At 50.1% G+C, this 18,126-nt stretch overlaps 1 protein-coding gene across 1 annotated transcript in view; it reads right to left on the bottom strand.

The window, feature by feature from the left end:
- Positions 1 to 475: 475 nt before the first annotated feature.
- The window catches only part of NOL6 (nucleolar protein 6 (RNA-associated)), a gene marked incomplete at its 5' end in the record, with an annotated part of 27,062 nt that continues 9,411 nt past the window's right edge, over positions 476 to 18,126 (bottom strand). The window contains 11 exons of the mRNA XM_010012836.1: positions 476 to 847; positions 2,029 to 2,130; positions 10,354 to 10,551; positions 12,553 to 12,642; positions 12,803 to 12,927; positions 13,777 to 13,874; positions 15,043 to 15,195; positions 15,613 to 15,776; positions 16,003 to 16,157; positions 16,369 to 16,486; positions 16,782 to 16,922. Coding sequence (XP_010011138.1) covers positions 698 to 847; positions 2,029 to 2,130; positions 10,354 to 10,551; positions 12,553 to 12,642; positions 12,803 to 12,927; positions 13,777 to 13,874; positions 15,043 to 15,195; positions 15,613 to 15,776; positions 16,003 to 16,157; positions 16,369 to 16,486; positions 16,782 to 16,922 — 1,494 coding nt within the window. The remainder of the gene's footprint in view (positions 848 to 2,028; positions 2,131 to 10,353; positions 10,552 to 12,552; positions 12,643 to 12,802; positions 12,928 to 13,776; positions 13,875 to 15,042; positions 15,196 to 15,612; positions 15,777 to 16,002; positions 16,158 to 16,368; positions 16,487 to 16,781; positions 16,923 to 18,126) is intronic.

The following is an 18,126-nucleotide window of genomic DNA, read 5'->3' as shown; positions in this document are numbered from 1 at the left end:
TCATGCGTAGCCTGTGCCTGTGTTCAACCATCCTCACTGTGAAAAAAGTATTTTAAGTATAATTTCATGCATTTCAACTTATGCCTCGTCCCATCATTGGGCAGCAACAAGAGCCTTACTCAATCTTCTCCACTCCACCACGTATAAACACGTTGCCAAGGTCCCCCTGAGCCTTCTCTCCTCCAGGCTGAGCAAGCCCAGCTCTTGCAACCTCTCCTTGTAGGACAGAGGCCTGCATACCAGAGGTGTCTCACCAAAGCTGAGCAGAAGGGAACAACTGATCATTTCTGAATGGCTCAGTGTTTTGTTGGTTTTCTTAACCACTAAAATAAGCAATTGCTATAAACTCTCTACTGAATTAGGAAACTGTGCCTAATGCACACTTCAGCCACAATTTTCAGGCCTTGACATTCTCATGTGAACACAGCTTTGTTTCCTACAGCGAACAAGAACACCTTCAAAAGCCTTATCCTCTCTTTATATTTCCTTCAAAATAAAAAGGCATTTGTATTCTTGAAAACAGGAACAGGTTTCATCACTTTTCTGAACAAGGCATATAAAGATAAATAGAGTAAAACACACAGTTCTGGGATTTAAAAAAGACAAAAGACTGTCCTAGGACTGATCTATAAAAAGGAACGGTCCCAGAGTGAATACACTGCTTCATGATGGGTCCCTCTCACACCTCACAGTGGCCTCAGATAGTCCATTTCTCAGTACGAGCTTCCACACTCTTCACCAGGCCTTCTCCCAAAACCTCAAAGTCCTCCAGAATTGCCTCCACGTTGGGAACACAGACAAGCTTGTCGTTCAGAGTTGTCACCATCCTTCCATTCATGCTGGACACCTGCAGGACACACACAAATATTGCACAAATGTGAGGACCAGCTCAGAGCTGCTTTGCAACCTCTGCAAGCCCTAAATAAGAGAACTGCTCTCCTGCCTCATCATATCCAACCCCTGCCACACCACTACACCCCATTTTCACTTCTCAACACCATCAGTGCTCATTATTAGAGCTAACAAAGTTCAAGAGTGGACCTTCCAGCCCCTTTTAGGGTTTACTTCAGGAGCCACAGTCCAAAGACCACAAAGGAGGGACAGAAGTAACGGCCAGGAGCATGGTGGAGGTGGGAACAGCGTGCAGATGCATGGCAGAGCCTCTGTAAGCAGAGCAGATGGGCTATGCAAAAGGGACCATACTGTAACACTAACAGCTGCTGTGGCTCTGCTCTTTAGTGGGTGCAAAGACCTTGAGCAGGAAGAGACCCTTGGTTCCAGCAGAGGACAAACTCTCCATGTTTAATCAAGCCACACTCAGCTCAGACGCAAGCATCTCCTCCTCTCATTTCACTCCTGTGAATAACCAGGTTTCACAACTGCAGGCAGGCTGAATGGCCAATGCCCTCTGGCCATGAAGAGAGGGGAGGTAAATCACCCAGAGTCTGACAGCAAAAGAGCCTGGGTTGCCAACTCTGAGCCATGAGTCACTGGTTTCTTTGCGTCTTTCCTTCATAGAAAGCAGTATGAATCACTCCAGCATGCCTCACACCTAGCCACCCTCTGGAATTTGCCAACCCACACAGTGTAGCTGGAAAATATCTCCATCCATCAATAAGACTCGGGCTTGACACCCCAGCTTCTTGTGGGTCGGGTATTTCTGGGTAAGATGCTCAAAGCCACTTGGATAGGACAGCCTGCCATACACACCGAAAGTCTCTGGCAAACAAGGCATGATTCACCTCCTACAAGGGGACCAAAGAAGACCATTTGGGACAGAGGTCTGTCTTCTGAGCCATGATTATGGTGCTGGGGCTTGTCCAGGGACAAGCTGCCCTTTTCAGCCCTGCCGGTGAGCCCTGTCTTGATTTCACCCTCTCTAAGAAGGGATAGAAGTATGAGCTCCATTTCTCAAACAGCCTTTTGGCTGATGAGCATTAGACAAAGCAATTACAATGCAGAAAAAAAGCTCTCCAAGCTTTCAGGGCATAAAGGGAACATCAGCTTAAAGTAGAGTCAAAAACTCACCTTAAAAGGCTGAGGCTGAAAGCTCAAAGGTTTCCACAAAACTGCAATCACTTCCCCACCATGTTTGTCGTAGAAGAACAAGGCAAGATCACCGAAAGCATCCTGGGTATAAAACAAACAGAGGTTGTGCCAGACATCCCATAGCCAGAGCCCATCCCTAATTCAGTCTCCTTACACAGGGACACACTGGAGGTCCACAGCAGCCATGACCAAAGCTGCAACTCTTCCAGTGGCTTCCCAACAAGGAAAAGCAACTGGCAGTCCACGGACAAGACTTAGGTGCTTCTTGCTGCCTCTTTTCCTTCCCCAGCCTCGATGGATACAGTGCACTGCCTCCAAGTTTTGCATGCAGACCTCATCACTAACTACCTCTTGCTGTCCTAGAGAGCACAAACACGATCCACCACCTCCCACAGGCTTGCAAGAACACCCAGAAATCAACATCTAGCTTTAGGACACTGGACCCTTTCGATGACAACCCACTGAGTGCTCTTCACCATGGTTTCCCATCAGCTGGATCTGGCACTATCTGTCATATCCCACTGTCCAACAAACATGTCCAACACTTCACAGTGCATCAGATGGCAAGAGGCGGGTTCCTGCCCAGCCTGCAATCCTGACACAACACATTTCACTACATGGCAGCAAAGAAACCCCAGACAAGGACCTTCCACTGGGGACCTGGCATCTGAAGTAACACAAAGTCCTGTGATATGCAAAGAGATGTAATGCTCAATGGAGGCGCTGCAGGAATCTGCCCTCCTTGCCCGTGTTTCAGCAGCTATGTCAGTGAGTAGCTACTCTGGTGATGCTGGGCAGCAGAGGTCAAAAAGAAATCTTGCATGAATTGGTCACTGAAGTCCACAGTCTGGTTGTGCCCAAGCCGATGCACGCTGGATTCCAGCACTGCAAGAAGGCAGGGATGAGCACTGCAGCAGGAGCAATGCTGTGTGCAAGCAACTTTCCTAACCTCAATGTCTGGCCTTACAGCTCAGCACCAACACACTGGCATCTGGACAGATCACATCCTGAGCACAGCTGACCAAGCAGCTGCTCCCTCACACTTGCTCATCCCAGAGGTTAACATCAGGCAATGGTACATGCTTACTGGGCCAAGCAAACAGCCATCAGCATCAGCACACGACAAATTTCTCCACATGGCCTCACCAGGCTTGGAGCAACCTACTGCAAGAAATACAGACCCTCTGTTCCCTCTTCAGCTTTCTTCCCCATCCCATTAGTTTTCTGAGCTGCAACTTTGCCATGCTCTTACAAAGAGAAGTCTCTGCTGGAATCACTGTATCATAGGATGTGTATGAAAAAAAGATCAACAGCAAAGGCAAGCATGGAAGGGTCTTGTATGGTCATACAAGGATTGCACTAGGAGGAGAAAAAAGTGGATTTGGCTGGTATTACCAGTGATCCCAAAGGGTGGGGTAACATTTAAAGAGTAAAGACCTGATAAGCAGGGAGGGGTGGTGTTGTCTGCAACCTTCAGAGACAGATTTATGAGTCTGAACTTGAAGCATCACAAACAGAGGGCAATGAGATTAGGCCATCAAGCTGGGAAGAACCTCAGAGCTGCCAGCTCATCCAGCTTCATGGGATCTTGACAGGGGCAAAGCTGGTCAAGGCACTATCTCACCAAACTGGAAAACCACTGTCTAAAAATACATTGAGAAAGAGGCAGTCTGCCCTAGCATTTCTCTGCTGAGAGCAATGGGTTATGCTCAGAGCCCAGGCAACAGGAAAGACTCCTCCTTTTGTCCAAAGGCAAACAGTGACTGGAAGGGAAAGCTCAAAGAAGGGCATGAAAGCCCAGGGCACACTGACCACCAACATGCAGCTTTCTGAAGCACAGGGGAGCAGAGCATGTGAGAACCTGAGAAAGCCCCTCTATGGGGTGAGGTCTTGAGTGCCACACGATGCTCCCCAGGAGAAAGGTGTTTTTTACAAGCATGTCTTGCTGGGCAGGAGCCAGAAGCTGCCAGGAAAGGAGTGCTCCGAGCTCATTTCCCAATAAAACCACTGTGCAGCCTGATACCCAAGCACCTTTTATCCAGACAGCAGAGAGCAGAGGGCAGATGTTGAAAGGATGGCTCTGCAGTTGCGCTGCTCCCAGCACAGTCCCCTTGGTAGTGCTTTGGGCTGGCTGCACTGAGCTGTGGAGATGCACATTCAACTCTTTGGAAACTGCAGCATTAAAAGGGTCTGGTGTATTAGTCACTGTGCTTCAGTTTGTACAGAGGCTTGGGGAGTAAAACCAAACAATTCACCTCCCTTTCCACATCCCATGCTCCATGCCCAGTGCCACTGGGCTTGCCTGAGCCTGCTAACACCTTCCTCAAGGGAAAGTTTAAGAGAAAAGGGATGGAGTGCATTTAACCCCTATTCCCTTCTCAAGCTGTTGTATCTTTGGTTGTAATTCAGCTCTGAAGGCTCAGAGAAAGCTCTCCCTGCTCAGGAGGATGCCTGCCACCAGTAAAACCTGCAGCAGGTCCCCGTCTTGCAGAGACATGAGGGACCTGCATACTCAGGCTGTGATTTGGAGGAACCTCATTGTCCGGAGAAGGGGTACATGCTGCCTAGAAGATTAGCTCAAGGTTTGTAAGGAGCCATCTGTGTTGCAGGAATGAAAGGACGGAGAAAGGTGGTGAGTAAAACAATACCCTGATCTAAAATGGGATTACTAGATTAAGCAGCTCCAGCTAAAGCGTGGATTTTGCAATGAGGTAAGCGCTCACTGCTAGTTAAGCAACTCCACTGTTGTTGTTTAGGGGTGGCTTTTTTTAACCTAACCGTTTACCCACCCATTTTTTCACTGTCCTTACCCAGAGATCAGGCTCATTGCATAACAGCTGCTGAAAAAAAGAACAGATTTTCAGAGAGGTCTCCACACCCAAAATGTTCAGGTGTCAAACGCATCAATCAACATCTGTTCAGTGCTTAGAGCATTTTAAGTGCTCTCAGCATGGGAGCCACCAGTATAAAACCCTCTTAAAGCTACTTAATTCAAACAAACTACATTTGTGGTTAACACTTTGAGTTCCTTGTCATCCTCCTGCAACCTGCCATGATGCTCGTAGTTCATGTGACACAGGCAGAGCCTTCTCCCACACCCAGAGCAAGGAGCACTGTCAAGAAAACCAGGCTGGGTTTACTTCTGCATCAGATGGGTCTTAAAAGAGAAAAGAAACCTGAGTGTCTGGTTTGGGATTCAGCTAGTAAAAGGTATTTCAAACTATCCAAACTTTTCCACCTCACGTGTCTCATCACAGCCACATAAGCATCCTTGACCCAGGGGTTTGAGCCAGCAGCAAAGAAGTATGGCAAGAAAAAAAGCCACCCCTGTTCTCCTGGTAGTATTGGCAAACATGCCTTGTCCACCAATCCACAAATCATCTGAAACTAATGTCTTCAGTCACTTCCTACAGGACAAATCCTACATGACCTCTGGGAAAGCATTATCAACACAGAACAAATGCAACCACATGCACCTTCAGAGCTCACCAGGGAGCTCACCCAGTGTGTGCCCATATATGTGCCACACACACGTGCATCCACCTCCAACCCTGAGCACTATGCTACAAGTTGTAAGAGCAGATGACTTCCTGCCACCTCTGCTCCTCCAAGCAAGTAGATCCAGACAGGAAGGTCTCGTCCATGCTAACAAGAGTCCACAGAGACTTTCAGTTCATCTCTGCATGTCTGGAGTCGCCTTGGGAGTCAGCCCTGTCAGTCAAAACAGGAAGGGAACAGTCTGACCTGAAAGGATTTCACCAGTTCCAGGTACATCCCGTAACCATAGCTTACATATTGTAAGAGACTGAGAATTTTTAGTATCATTAATTCCTTCCTAACATGCAGTAGCAAGATACACATTCCTACACCGTGCGAGGATGAAAGAAAAGGGCTGCAAGTCTTCCAGATAGGTCTTGTCTGAAGGTGCAAGAAACGCAAACATTGCTTTAGAGGGAAGGATGTTTACAATAAAGCAGGAAACATCCCCCAAGATGTGCAGCTCCATTGCCACTAGCTCTTCCACAGGCACATACAGCCAGAGAAAGCTAAATCTCAGTGAAAGAAAGCAGCTCACATTCAGTGACCTAGTGAGACCGGCTACGCAGTAAGAAATGTTAGGTCTTTTAACAGCCATTACAGAAACACAGATGGACATGGCACAGGCAGCTTCATGTGAGTTTCCCCATCATGAGAGAAGAGCTCTGGACCCCAGGGAGGTAACCAGGGCCTTTGGCCTTTCTGAGCTCCTGAATGCATGCAGATGGGCATGGCAAGTATATCTACAAGTCCTGTGTCTTCTTGAATAAGGAGGACAGCCAAGCCACCCTGGTGTAAAATTGGCACTGACTTGAGCCGGTGGGTGAGGGTTCTGCAGCTCAAAAGCCATCAAAATACAGACATGATGGAGATCCAACTGGAGCCTCACTTGAGACACTTAATTTCGCCTTGCAGGAGAATCCCTACCAGGACCAAATACAGGGTTTGCTCAAGGAGGTACTCAGGACCATAAGCAGTTGGGAAGCTGGTGCCCAAGCTCCAGGGAAGCCCTCTCTGCAGGATGTCTGGCACCTCCTTTCCTTCAAAAGCATCTGTTTGCAAAGCCTTCTCATCTGGACAGACTCCCAGAACAGGCCTTTTCTACCAGATCTGTCCTGGAATGGAAGAATTTGCTGTCTGAATCCCATGACCAGCCTTTCATCTCTACCCAGAGGCTGCCAGGCACCAGAGTAACTCAATCAGACCTGTTCCTGCAGCACATCTTCTTGGAGCAGGAAAAATTAAAATTAGTCAAGACTCAACACTTCCCCTCCTTTCATTTTCTCCTCTGATGAGGCTCGCTGGGGAAAGAACACAACAATCCTCTGGTTCCAGAGCGCTCCTGCCTTGCTAACCCCTTTGATTTGAGAAAAACATGGACCTCTGTCAGGAGCAAACAGGTTGAACACGAGAAAAGTGGGTCTCCTGGTTACCGGGCCAAGGATGCTGGGGAAAATGCTACTCACTGCCCTCTCAAGTCCATATGCCCAGGCATTTAAATCCCTTTTGCACATCAGAAGCTCAGAAAAAGGCAGATGTTTCTTTTCTGCCCACGGAAGAGAACAAAATCCCACAGCATCACTGTGTGGCAGACGTCTCTCTTTGTTGGTATAAACCCACCACAGCTGCACTGTCAGCCTCAGCTACAACCCTGTTGCTCAATGCTGTGGTTTGTGCGATTAAGGGATAGCAAATTACTCTGAGTCAAAGCCAGCCAGTTCTGCATCCAAGTGCCTTCTCATCCAAAATCTCTCGTAAGGATCCACTGCTGTCACCACACTCCTTTCTGGCACCACCTTCTTGCTGTTTGGATCACCCTTGGGTTGACTTCTCAGCCTGCAGGATGAGTAGGAGCTGACCCCCCCTTACAGAAGAGAAACACAAGGGTGCTAGAGAGGTGACCAACCAAAGATAGGTCAAAGCACAAAGCCAATGCAAAGGTCGTGCCTTTAAACAACCACATCAGTACACCAAGACATGAAGCCAGATGATTTCTGATGGAGCAGTTTCTACAGACAGCTCAGCACAACTGCTCGCTGGTGAATCTGCAGTGCAAAGTCAGCTTTTGGGGCTTTCCAACACAGGTGGACATGGCTGAGTTATCTGGGAGCACGCTGCAGTGTCACCTCTCTGATCTTTCCAGGAGCAGGAACACCTGTTGGCCCAGAGAGATACTCATCAGCCCCTTCAGGTCTGCCTGCTGTTGACCTGGAAGCTACGAGAAACACGTGAACTGGTACTGCAAGATACCAGTACAACAGCTGCAAGGGAACACAGACATACCTATCTCTGAGCCTTTAAGATAGCCTTTAAGAAGAAAAGCCCCCAGACATGGCTGCTGAGGCAGATTTCAGGCTCTTTACCCCATAGCTGCCTCTTCAGAGAAACCTGTGACGAGTTTCTGCTCTGCTCCCTCCTGAGCACCCTCAGGTCAAAGAACATGACACCAAGTGAACACAACAGTGCTTCCAATGAAGCAACATGACCTTTGCTCATATCCATGTCTCTTCATCGGGATGTTAGCATACTGGATTTAGAACCAGCTACCATTTGTAACCCAACCAAACCCTAGTCTGAGTCTGTTATTACCTGTATTAGAGAAAACAGGCGGTACAAATTCAGACAGCTTGGATGTCACTATTGACTGGACCAATTAAGTCATTATTGCTTAAAGGATAAAGAAAGCTGCTTTCCAGGGAAGTCTCTTCTGCACTTTTTACTTCCACATGCTTACACAGAGTTAACTAGAAGCACAAAAAGGTCCTATAAACTGCAACACACCCCAGTGAACTTCCTCAGTACACAGTCAGATTTGAGGCAAGCAGTTCATAGCCTCCCCAAGGAGCCTACTCTCCTGATCACGTCATTCAGCCATCTCCAGTTCCTCTCCAAGCAAGAAATCAGCCTCCTGCCAGGTCTCCATGAGATCTGCTTAGCCCTGACCCCTTGAGAGACACGGAGACTCCAGCCTCATATATACAGGCACCTGTAGCACCTTGGCAGCTGGTGAAAGGTTCTGTTCAGCTCTAACCCCTGCTTCCAGCAAAGGGTGGAGAAGGATTTCAGGCTTAAGAAACTGCATTTCCTAACCACATCTATGCCTCCCTGCTTGAGGTTTCATGGCAGCAGGTCAAATCCTCATCATTTAGGGAACAAATGAGAGGGGTTGGTCTTGATATTCCTCTTCAGATCAAGACACCAGGAAGGAGTGAAACAGAACCACTTTTAAGACTTTTAGAAGTCTTCTGCAAGGTGTTTCTTGCACTCCTTGCAAATCCTGGACCCTAAGAAATCCCCCAGTGCTCTCTACAACTCGCCTGCAGGACCTCCAGCTTCTGAACCACCTTCCTTTTCAAAGGCAGGACAACACTGGGCACCTGCTCTCCCCCGCATGCTACTTGCAGGTAAATTGTGGGACAATTTTGAGGTCTTTCTCACTTTAAAGAGGCCTTCCATGCATCCCTGTCTTTCACTTCCTCACCCCTCAAAACTGTCTAAACCTACTGTGGATGACAAGAGGACTGAGCCTGCACCTTGCTAGACCTGGAAGCTCTACTGAAGCAGCTGGCAGGCAGCTTGAGAGGCAACAGTGCTATGCCCAGGGTGAGGAAACCTTCAAAGAAACCCTTGCACCTTTCTTTGCCCACCTCCTAAGCTACCTGGGTTAAGGTGCAAGGGGAGCTCAAACTGAAAGGGCCCAGTATCTTCCAGACTGAACTTGAACTTCAGTTCAGGCACCTCTTTTCACAATAGTGGCCAAACACTGGGACATGGACATGGGAAATCCTCATCCCTGGAGATGGTCAGCAAACAACAGAACTGGGCTCTGCACAGCCTGATCTGATGTCAAAGCTGGCTCTGCCCCAAGAGGGGAATGGGCTGGAGACCTCTGTAGCACATGTCCTGCCAAAGCCAGCCTACAATTCCTACAGCAGTTCTGATGCTGCTTACAGCACTTCCGTGGCTAAGGGAAGATGGCACTTGAAAGTCAAGCCAGGTTTGGGCAAAAGCTCATGGCAGCCTCACCTCTCTGCACACTAATATTTAACTCAGCTACCACACGTAAAGCTGGGAAGGGCCAAAGAGGCAGAGGCTGCACATCTGGAAAGCACTAGCTGTCCAGATCCAGTGTGGATCACTGCTGCCACCCAGCATCTTGCCTATCTCCCCAGCTTGCTACAGCTTTGGCATGGCCAGACAGTGGAATATAAAGGGGTTGATGATGTTGGATACTGATGTTCTCCATATACCCACATTAACAACTTCCTCTGTCATCATGCGCGTAACCAGACACAGAGTAATGATCCTAAGACCAATATTCAGCTTCTATGGCTCACACAACCATTCGCCTAACAGCAGGAGCCCTACTGGTAGCATGCCATGGACTCCTATACACCTCCCAGGAAATATGGGTAGCTGATGCACACCAGCTGCTGCCAGAAGCCATGAAAAGTCCATTGACTGACTAGATACAAACGAGATAAAGATGGTTTTGCATTGAAATATAACATTCTTCAGCAAAAGCTCCAGCTGCTTCGCATCTGAGGTCATTCTCACATCAGCAGCAGTCCCATTTCCATGGAATGGGTGGTACACTCACCAGGTCTTCTGCTGAAGAATTGATTTTAGATGCACACAACGAGTAACCATCACATGCCAAATACATAAAGATGTCACCCGCTGGGTGCTACAAGCAAGCCGAATGCCAGAAGGCATCTCCCCCTTAAGCAGGCAGCCCCCTGTGCTTCCCCAACAGGCTGTGCTTACTCTCAGCTCCTGGAGGTAGCACTGTACAGGGTCATAATCCACCACAGGAAAGAGGATCTTCTCAGCACTGCTGTTCTTCACCACACCCCGGGAAAACGACTTCAGTGGCCGGTCCACGCTCTCCAGATGCCGAGGAATCTGGTTTGGATTCAGGTGGATTAGGACATCATAGAAGTCCAAAGGAGGGCGGAAGACCATCTGCAGGGAGAGAAGACCAGTGTTACTCAATATAGTACACAGGTGAGCTGGAGAGGTGAGAGATGTTTCCCAAGTCCGTACTTGCATTTATTACCTCCTTAGAAAGCAGTAAACCAAAGCCAAAAAATTTTTGTGAGATCAGTATCAGAAATTTGCCAAAACATCCACAGGAAAAACATGGCTGTGGTGGAGCCACAGGGAGCTCCAGCCCATTCTGGCCACCCCATTTCCTCTGGCCTGAGACACATTCCGTTCCAGCATGGGTTTTCACTACCTTACACCCCTGCAAGTACTTTAATAAGGACTTTGTCAAGAGCAAGGTGGTTCACAGAATCATAGAATCAGCTAGGTTGGAAAAGACCTTTAAGATCATCAAGTCCAATCATCATTAAGTTCCCTCACAGCTATCTCCTGGTGGATAGGCTAAATGTTCTCTGGGCCACCAGAGTGCACCAGGAAAGATACACTTGATTGCCACAGCCCCACTGTCCAGCAAGCTCAACACTCAGAGAAGGGAGCTGCTCCCTTTCCACATCAGATGTCTAGTCAGAAGGAATACGGTCTCTACCCTATTGGTTTCCCAGGTCAGCAGAAAAATCTAATTGCTGTCCCCAGGACTCAGAGATGGTACCTGGAGAAGAGCTTCCCACAGGGTCAAGAAGGTCCTCTCCAGCCCTGACCACAGACCCCAGGAAGCCAACCTGATGCACAAACAGCAGGGTGGGTGGGCAGAACAGACAAGGACAGACAGTAAGCCGAGAGAGGTAACTGCCACATGTGGCAGAGTCCCAGAGCGAAGAGGGGAGTCAAGAAGGTAACAGGAGCTGAATAACACCCAGGGGACGCAAGGAACTGTACAATTACAGGACAGTCCTGTCTGTCCAACAGGAGTTGTCCCAAGAGCAGCAGCATCTTCCATCAAGCAGACAGAAGGTGACAGCAGAGGGATACCCTGGTGATGGGAAACGATCACACTGCAATGGCCAGGTGGAGAGGAGGGGGAAGGAAGACCAAGGAGACTGAGTCAAGGGGTTGGGAAGATGCTATGGACAGGCAACAGCTCATTTTAGAAGCTAACCACCCCCAGCTCACACTGCACCTTTTGCATTTCAGTCTTGGGTCCACACCGAGGCACACGAAGCACATCTCTCACGCATACAATACTTCACCCCTTCACAGCCCTGTAACACACACTACTACTGCCTCAAGTAGACCTCATCCCTGTAATACTTTCCAGAACTGAAAGCAATGTCAGTAAATCCTTTTTATATTGCCTAGGCAGAACAGAAAATCCACTATATGAGGTTGGTTGGTTGTTTTTTTTTTGCTGATGTGAATCTGTCATATCTAACCACTGTTTGGCTTTTTGAGTCCTCTGAGCTTCAATTGCCTTGGTGACCACTTGGTACACATACAATTTCCCCTCCAAAACAGACATCTCTCTTCAACAGGCAAATAAACGTGTCTACACCTCCAGATCCATTTCACCAAGGGATATTTTAACTTAAAAATTAAATCACTGAGCAAACAAAGGGATATATGGCCTTGCTCCTCCACTCAAACCACAATAACATCTTCCTAAAGTCCCTGTCAGCATCCTGCCAAAACCATCCTGGTCCTGGTTAGACTCAAGCACACAGTCCAGATTTACACAGCTACAAGACTGAGTCTCCCAGAGAAGCCTTTTGCTCCAGCCACGGACATGCAACTGATTTGGCACAGGAACATTGCACATTTGCTTATGTTCCAAGAAAACCAGAGAATACAAAATAAATCTGTGCTAGTCAATGATGCTATTTCACCCCAAGTTGCTATGTAGAGCTGGGTCCCCCAGAAGCAGGGCAGCAGCCTCCACAATCCCACCTTCGATGTTTTTCATATCCCAGGACAACCATGCATGGCCACAGCCTGAATCCTACACACACATCCTAGTGACCACCACCGAAGACCAGTATACTTTGCCAGAGCAAACACCTTTGTACTAGCACCCCAGGGGGATACCTTCACATCCTGGGTCTTGAGTGGGTCCATGAGCTGCTCCTCCAGGGCACGGAGAGACTCTGAGGCCAGCACAATAAGTCGCTGCAGGATCTAGGGAAGGAAGAAAGCCAGAGGGTGAAACCTGGCAGTCTTGGATGCAGCAGAGACCCCGCTCAGCCACAGGGTTGTTGGAGCTTGCTCCAGTACTAGGAGCAGGAAACAGTCCCAAGCCAGCAGCTCCCAAAGGACAAGGACAGAGGGCAGAGCTCACCTGAGCAGAGGGTCGCTCCTGGGTCCACATGGAGCTCCACTGGTCTTTGGGGGTGGCGATGAACATGACAGGGAGATGGGAGCGAGCAGCCACAAACTTGTTCTTGATCTCTGTGCAGTCAGCGTCTGGGGAGGACAGGCAGGAGGGTAAGATGCTCTGCCCACCCCCCAGAAGTCCTCCAGCCTCCTCACTCATGTACTGCAGCCCAGACAAGGGCAGTACAACAGGCTTTATCCTCTCCCACCCTCTGATCCCGCATCCACGTGCAACCAAAGCTCCACTGCCTTGGGCTTGTTCTGTTCTCATGCTTCCCTCAGCATCCACCTGCAGGAAGCTTCAGAGGCAAGATGCAGGGATAGATGGATCTTTGCTCCGTACCCACCCAGGCAGGCCCAGACATGGCAAGCACTGCGACTGACACAGGCTGGGAATTCATGTTATAAGCCAGTGACAGAGTTTGTACTCAAAGAGATTTCTAGTTCCCCCTCATTAAGTAAGGACTAGCAGATCATCTCCATAACCTGAGCGGCTCAGTGGGGCTCAAAACAGACACAGCACAGGAGACATTGAAGCTTCAAGAGCCCAGCTGCTATCCCAGCACAACTGAAGTTTTGGCCCCCAAAAGCTAAGGCAAAGCCTCAAGCAAAAATGCTGGCTACGAAGGCACAGAGGGCTTCAAAGACACCACCACATCCAACATCACCCAGGCTCATTACAGATTCCATTGAGACCAGAAGCAGCAGAGCATCATCACCTCTTCAAAGGCAGACAGGAGGGAAAAAAAAGCCATGCCACAACAAACCCACCCTGAAGCCAAGTTAAGCATGGCAAGAGAAGAAAAAGGGAGAAGAAAAACTCCTTGCACCTGGCAGAAGCTGCAATGCCTCCATATATCCAAGACCCCAGAGCCAGGCACTGACAAAGGATGGCTCAAGAACCTCATGCCACAGCTCTCTTCTGTGCTGCCTACTCACCTGTGAGGCCAGCATTCAGGTTGACAATCAGGGGGTTGTTTTTCCAGTCAAAGGTTGCCAGCAGATCAAGGAAGCGCAGGAACCCCACCTGGGGAGAGCTGCAGGCAAGACAAAACAATTTAACAATGACATTTGCTCCCCTAGCCACCAGAGGGGCTACACTTGGGGGTGACTTAGTGATGCCCCACAAGCAGCCCAGGACAGGACATCCGTGGTGAGAAAGAGAAGTCCGGGACAAGTATGAAGCACTTCCCTTTCTCCAAATCCCCATGGAAAGCCTTTCCTCCCTCCCCAAGTAAAAGAAACCTGCAGAAAGTAAAACACTGCCCCCTATTTCCTGATGCTCTCCCCAACCTGACTGCTGGGATTGGAGCAAGGGAGAGGTGGAAAGAGGGCTGCTCCCATCTCTGGTACAGATCTGAATAGCAGCCAAGTTCCTACTGTGCTCTTCCCCTGCAATACAACATGGCTGTGAAGCCAGACAGCCGGGAAGAAATGAAAATACCCTCCCTCCTGGCAGGGTATTTTAGGAGACAGGAAAGCATTATAGGCATCAGGCTGTTATTCCTGCTACTCGGAGGGCGGGGAGGGAAACAGATCCCAAGTGCAAGGCACAGTAACCTTTTGGCTCTAAATTGAGCAAAATCACTTCCTTTAACTTCAGTTCACTCCCTCTGGGCTGCATCTCATCCACTTGCCAGGTACCAGCAAGGAACTGGCTCCGTGGGGTTATTTACTAACATGCTACTCCACTCAGCTTTCAGCCACTGAACTCTAGCCCTTCCCTTGGGAATCCTCTCCAGGAGGGAGGCTGCAGGTGACACCACTGCAACATCTGTCCTGAGGAACCCAGGAGCTCCAGTGTGCTGCTAGCCACAGTGCAGCCCTCACCCTTGCTTCTCCTGGCCATCACCCCCAGGAAAAAGGGACTGCCAGTCATTGAAATAATGAAACAAAGACACCCCATCATTGTTTCACCAGCACCCAAAGACCACAAGGGCATTTGCTCCCATCCTTACCTACCTCTACCTGCCTTTCTCTGTGGCACACAGGGAAGGAGAAACCAGTCCTGCAACACCAAGTATCTCCATCTCTTCTGTCCAGCTGCTCCCAACAGGGACTGGGACAGCATTTTAGCAGCACAGCTCCCTGCTGCACAGCCTCCCAGCAACTCCTGCCTTAACAGTATCCCATCCCTCGCTCATTCCAGGTAAGGGAAAAAAGCACTAAATCCCCATTGGGGCAGCCCGGGATCCTCATCCTTACCTGGGTGGTGTGAAGGGGGCTGGGTGGAGGAAAAGAAATGCCACAAGGAGGTCCACACACTCCTCAGAGATGTTGTCACTCAGGAGCTGGGCGCTGACCCAGCGCTTGGCCAGTCGGCAAGTGCTGCCAAAGACAGGGTGCTGCTGCTGGAGCCTGCAAGGAGGGAGACAAGCCACTGCTCAATCCACACATCCAAAACGGACTTTTGGCATTTGGCAAGAGAGAACAGAGGGCAAAAATCTGCCAGGAATGTGTGTGGAGCACCTCTGTAGTTGTTGAGATTCTGAGGGCACAAAGGGGAAACACTAACAGATGCTGCTCTCTAATCATGCTGCTCTTCGGTACTTGTCTCTCCATACCAGTGACCTCAGATGTGACAACAGGTGCCACCCTCACCCACATTCGTCCCTCCATCCTCCCACAGAACTTCTCACAAGGTGAACTGAAGGGCCACTTCCCACAGCGAGTTCCTCTCCGCATCATCACTCTCCAACATCCAAGGGCACCTCCACACTGGCTTCCAGCCACATCCCATGTCCTGGCCCTCCAGACACCCCCGGCCTCACCTACCCATGCAGAGAGCTGGTTAAATAGGGCAAATGCTGTATTTCCAGCTCCAGCTGCCGAGATTCCTCTGTGTCCTGGTACTTCAGCATTCCTTCTGGGGTGACCACTTCCTTCAGGATCAGGGGCTCCCGGTGGTAGGCTACTTGGAGACGGAAAACGTACCCATCCTGAGATGGGAGCAGAAAGTGAAGTCAGACTTGGTAGTAACATAAGCTACGCTGCACCTGAGGGATGCAACAACAGCATCCTGCCATCAACACAGTCTCGCCACACTTTTCCCTAGGCCCACCATCCAAATCCTGTTTTTTCCCCAGAGGGATCACTGCCACAGCCCCCTGCCTGCCTCCCAGGTCACAAAGTCAGGTCTGCAGAAGGTCTCTGTCACCCCTTTACCTTGTACACATCAGTGTGGGTCACCGCTGGTCTGCAAACCAGCTGGTGCTGGTGCTGGAGGAGCTCAGCCAGCTGGAGGTGGAAAGCCGCCTTGATGCGCTTGATGGCATCTTTGTCCTGGGGCCACTGGCCACTGCCCTCCATGTGGCAGATTGCTGGGGACAAAGGGACAGCAGGAGGCCAGTGAGCCCCACAGAGAAATGAGGGGTTGGATGGGGATGGCTAGGAATAGAGGTTACAGCAGGAGAAGCCAGGCCTCTGCTTCCACCTGCAGCACACCAACGCAGCAGTTAATGGAGCCAGCATCATTGCCTGCCTCTGCTTCCTCCCACCAAATCATCTCCCACTCACATCTCTCCAACTTACTCTTCAAAGGGGTTACGTAGGCTGGGCAGGGCTTCTCCTCCGAGGGAAGCAGCAAGTGTTTTGTCCTGATTTGGGTATGGAAGGAATAAATCGGCTTCATGGGAATGGGAGGGAAGACCTGGGAGAGAAGAGATGTCCAGGGACTGAGAACTGAGAGCAGAAAACCCAGGGCACCATGCACCCCCTCATCCCAAACCTCCCACCCCAGCAAACTCCTCTGGCACAGAGGGCTTAGCCAACTTGTGCACAGCCATCCTGAGGGGCAGGACAGCAAGAAGAGGCACTGCATCACCCTGACGGCTCTCAGGAGCCACAAAAGCAGAGTGACTGATTCTCTCTGTCCCCTTTCACTCCAGGGCATTCCCCAGCAACTTGCAGACCCCCATGCATGCGCTGTGCTCAGGAACACTCACCTCCGTGTACCGGAGGGCTGGATGGACACCCTGCACAGACGTCACCATCAGTGGCAGCTCCTTCAGGTGCCAAAGCTTGCGGCTCAGGTCGTCGTAGGAGCGGACAACGCTGACCATGGCCTCCTCACCCGTCCCTGATGCCTGCAGACACACAGGAAGCCTCTCTGTTCATCTCTCCAACTCCTGTATGGGTGCCCACCTTGCCTCCCTCTGGGGCTGGCATCGCAGCCAAGCTCCAAGGAGACAGCAGCTTCTGGCAGGAGCACTAGGGAAAACTGGGAGGTAAGAGAAAAAGGGAGGACAAGGGCAAGACTGTCTGTGACTCCCCAGCAGCCACAGCCATCCCAGAGGCTGTGTTTCAAGTGGCAAGTCAAATTATTTCCTGTGCAAGACACTAAGGCAGCACCAAGAGCTATACTGGCAGCAAGCTCCCTTGAAATGGAAAAGCTAAGAGTGATCTGGGAATAAAGAGATGATGAACCGGCAAGGTGAGAGCTCTGCTACTGCCTCCCTGCCAGTTACCACGATGCCAACAGAGACAGCAGTTAACAGCAAACTGCTCTGACTACATCCTCAGCCAAGGCAGAGCTGTGAAGCATGGCAAAAGCCAAGACAGAAAATAGCCAGAACTTTACAGTAGCCCTGGGGAGGGTACATGAGAAGCATCACTACGAGAACTGGTGTTGCCCTTGCTGCTTCCATCTCCCCACAGCACAGCACAGGAGCCTGAATCAGGAGGAGACATCACTGGCATCAAACCATTCAGCTCAGATGCATCCAAATTGAGCTGCACACATCCGGCCAGCCTGGGCTTCCCAGCAGAGCAGCAGCACCCTCTGTGGGGTGCACCACGAACGACAAACCCTGTCCTACCTGTCTCTAGATCTGGCTGCACTGTCCATCCCCCTCGTCCCTTGCCCACTGCAGACTTCCCAGGGCCCCACAAATGACAATGAGATCCTCCAGAGTTTCTCCTTTGTTCCTCCAGAGACTCTCCTTTGTACTCCTAAGTGCATCTCAGGCTCCAGTAAAGTGCATCCCCTCTCAGCATGGGGTTCATCAGCCCTGCTCACCGCAGGCTGGCTTGCAGGGACATGGCACACACAGATTTTGCTGCCTCAGCACGCAACAGGCCATACAATCATCTCTTATCTGACATGTAGCTCTGCCCAGACAGCAAATGATCCTGGCACAGATGATTCTTTGGATCAGATTTCATAGAATCATGGAATGGTTTGGGTTGGAAAGGAACTTGAAGCTCATCCAGTTCCAACCCCCTGCCACGGGCAGGGACACCTTCCGCTACAGCAGGGTGCTCCAAGCCCCTGTGTCCCAACTGGCCTTG

Source organism: Nestor notabilis, unplaced genomic scaffold (genome assembly GCF_000696875.1).
Source record: "Nestor notabilis isolate BGI_N333 unplaced genomic scaffold, ASM69687v1 scaffold464, whole genome shotgun sequence".
NCBI classification, from domain to species: Eukaryota; Metazoa; Chordata; class Aves; order Psittaciformes; family Psittacidae; genus Nestor; species Nestor notabilis.
Note: the sequence above shows the minus strand (reverse complement) of the source record. Positions and strands in the feature narration are given on the sequence as shown.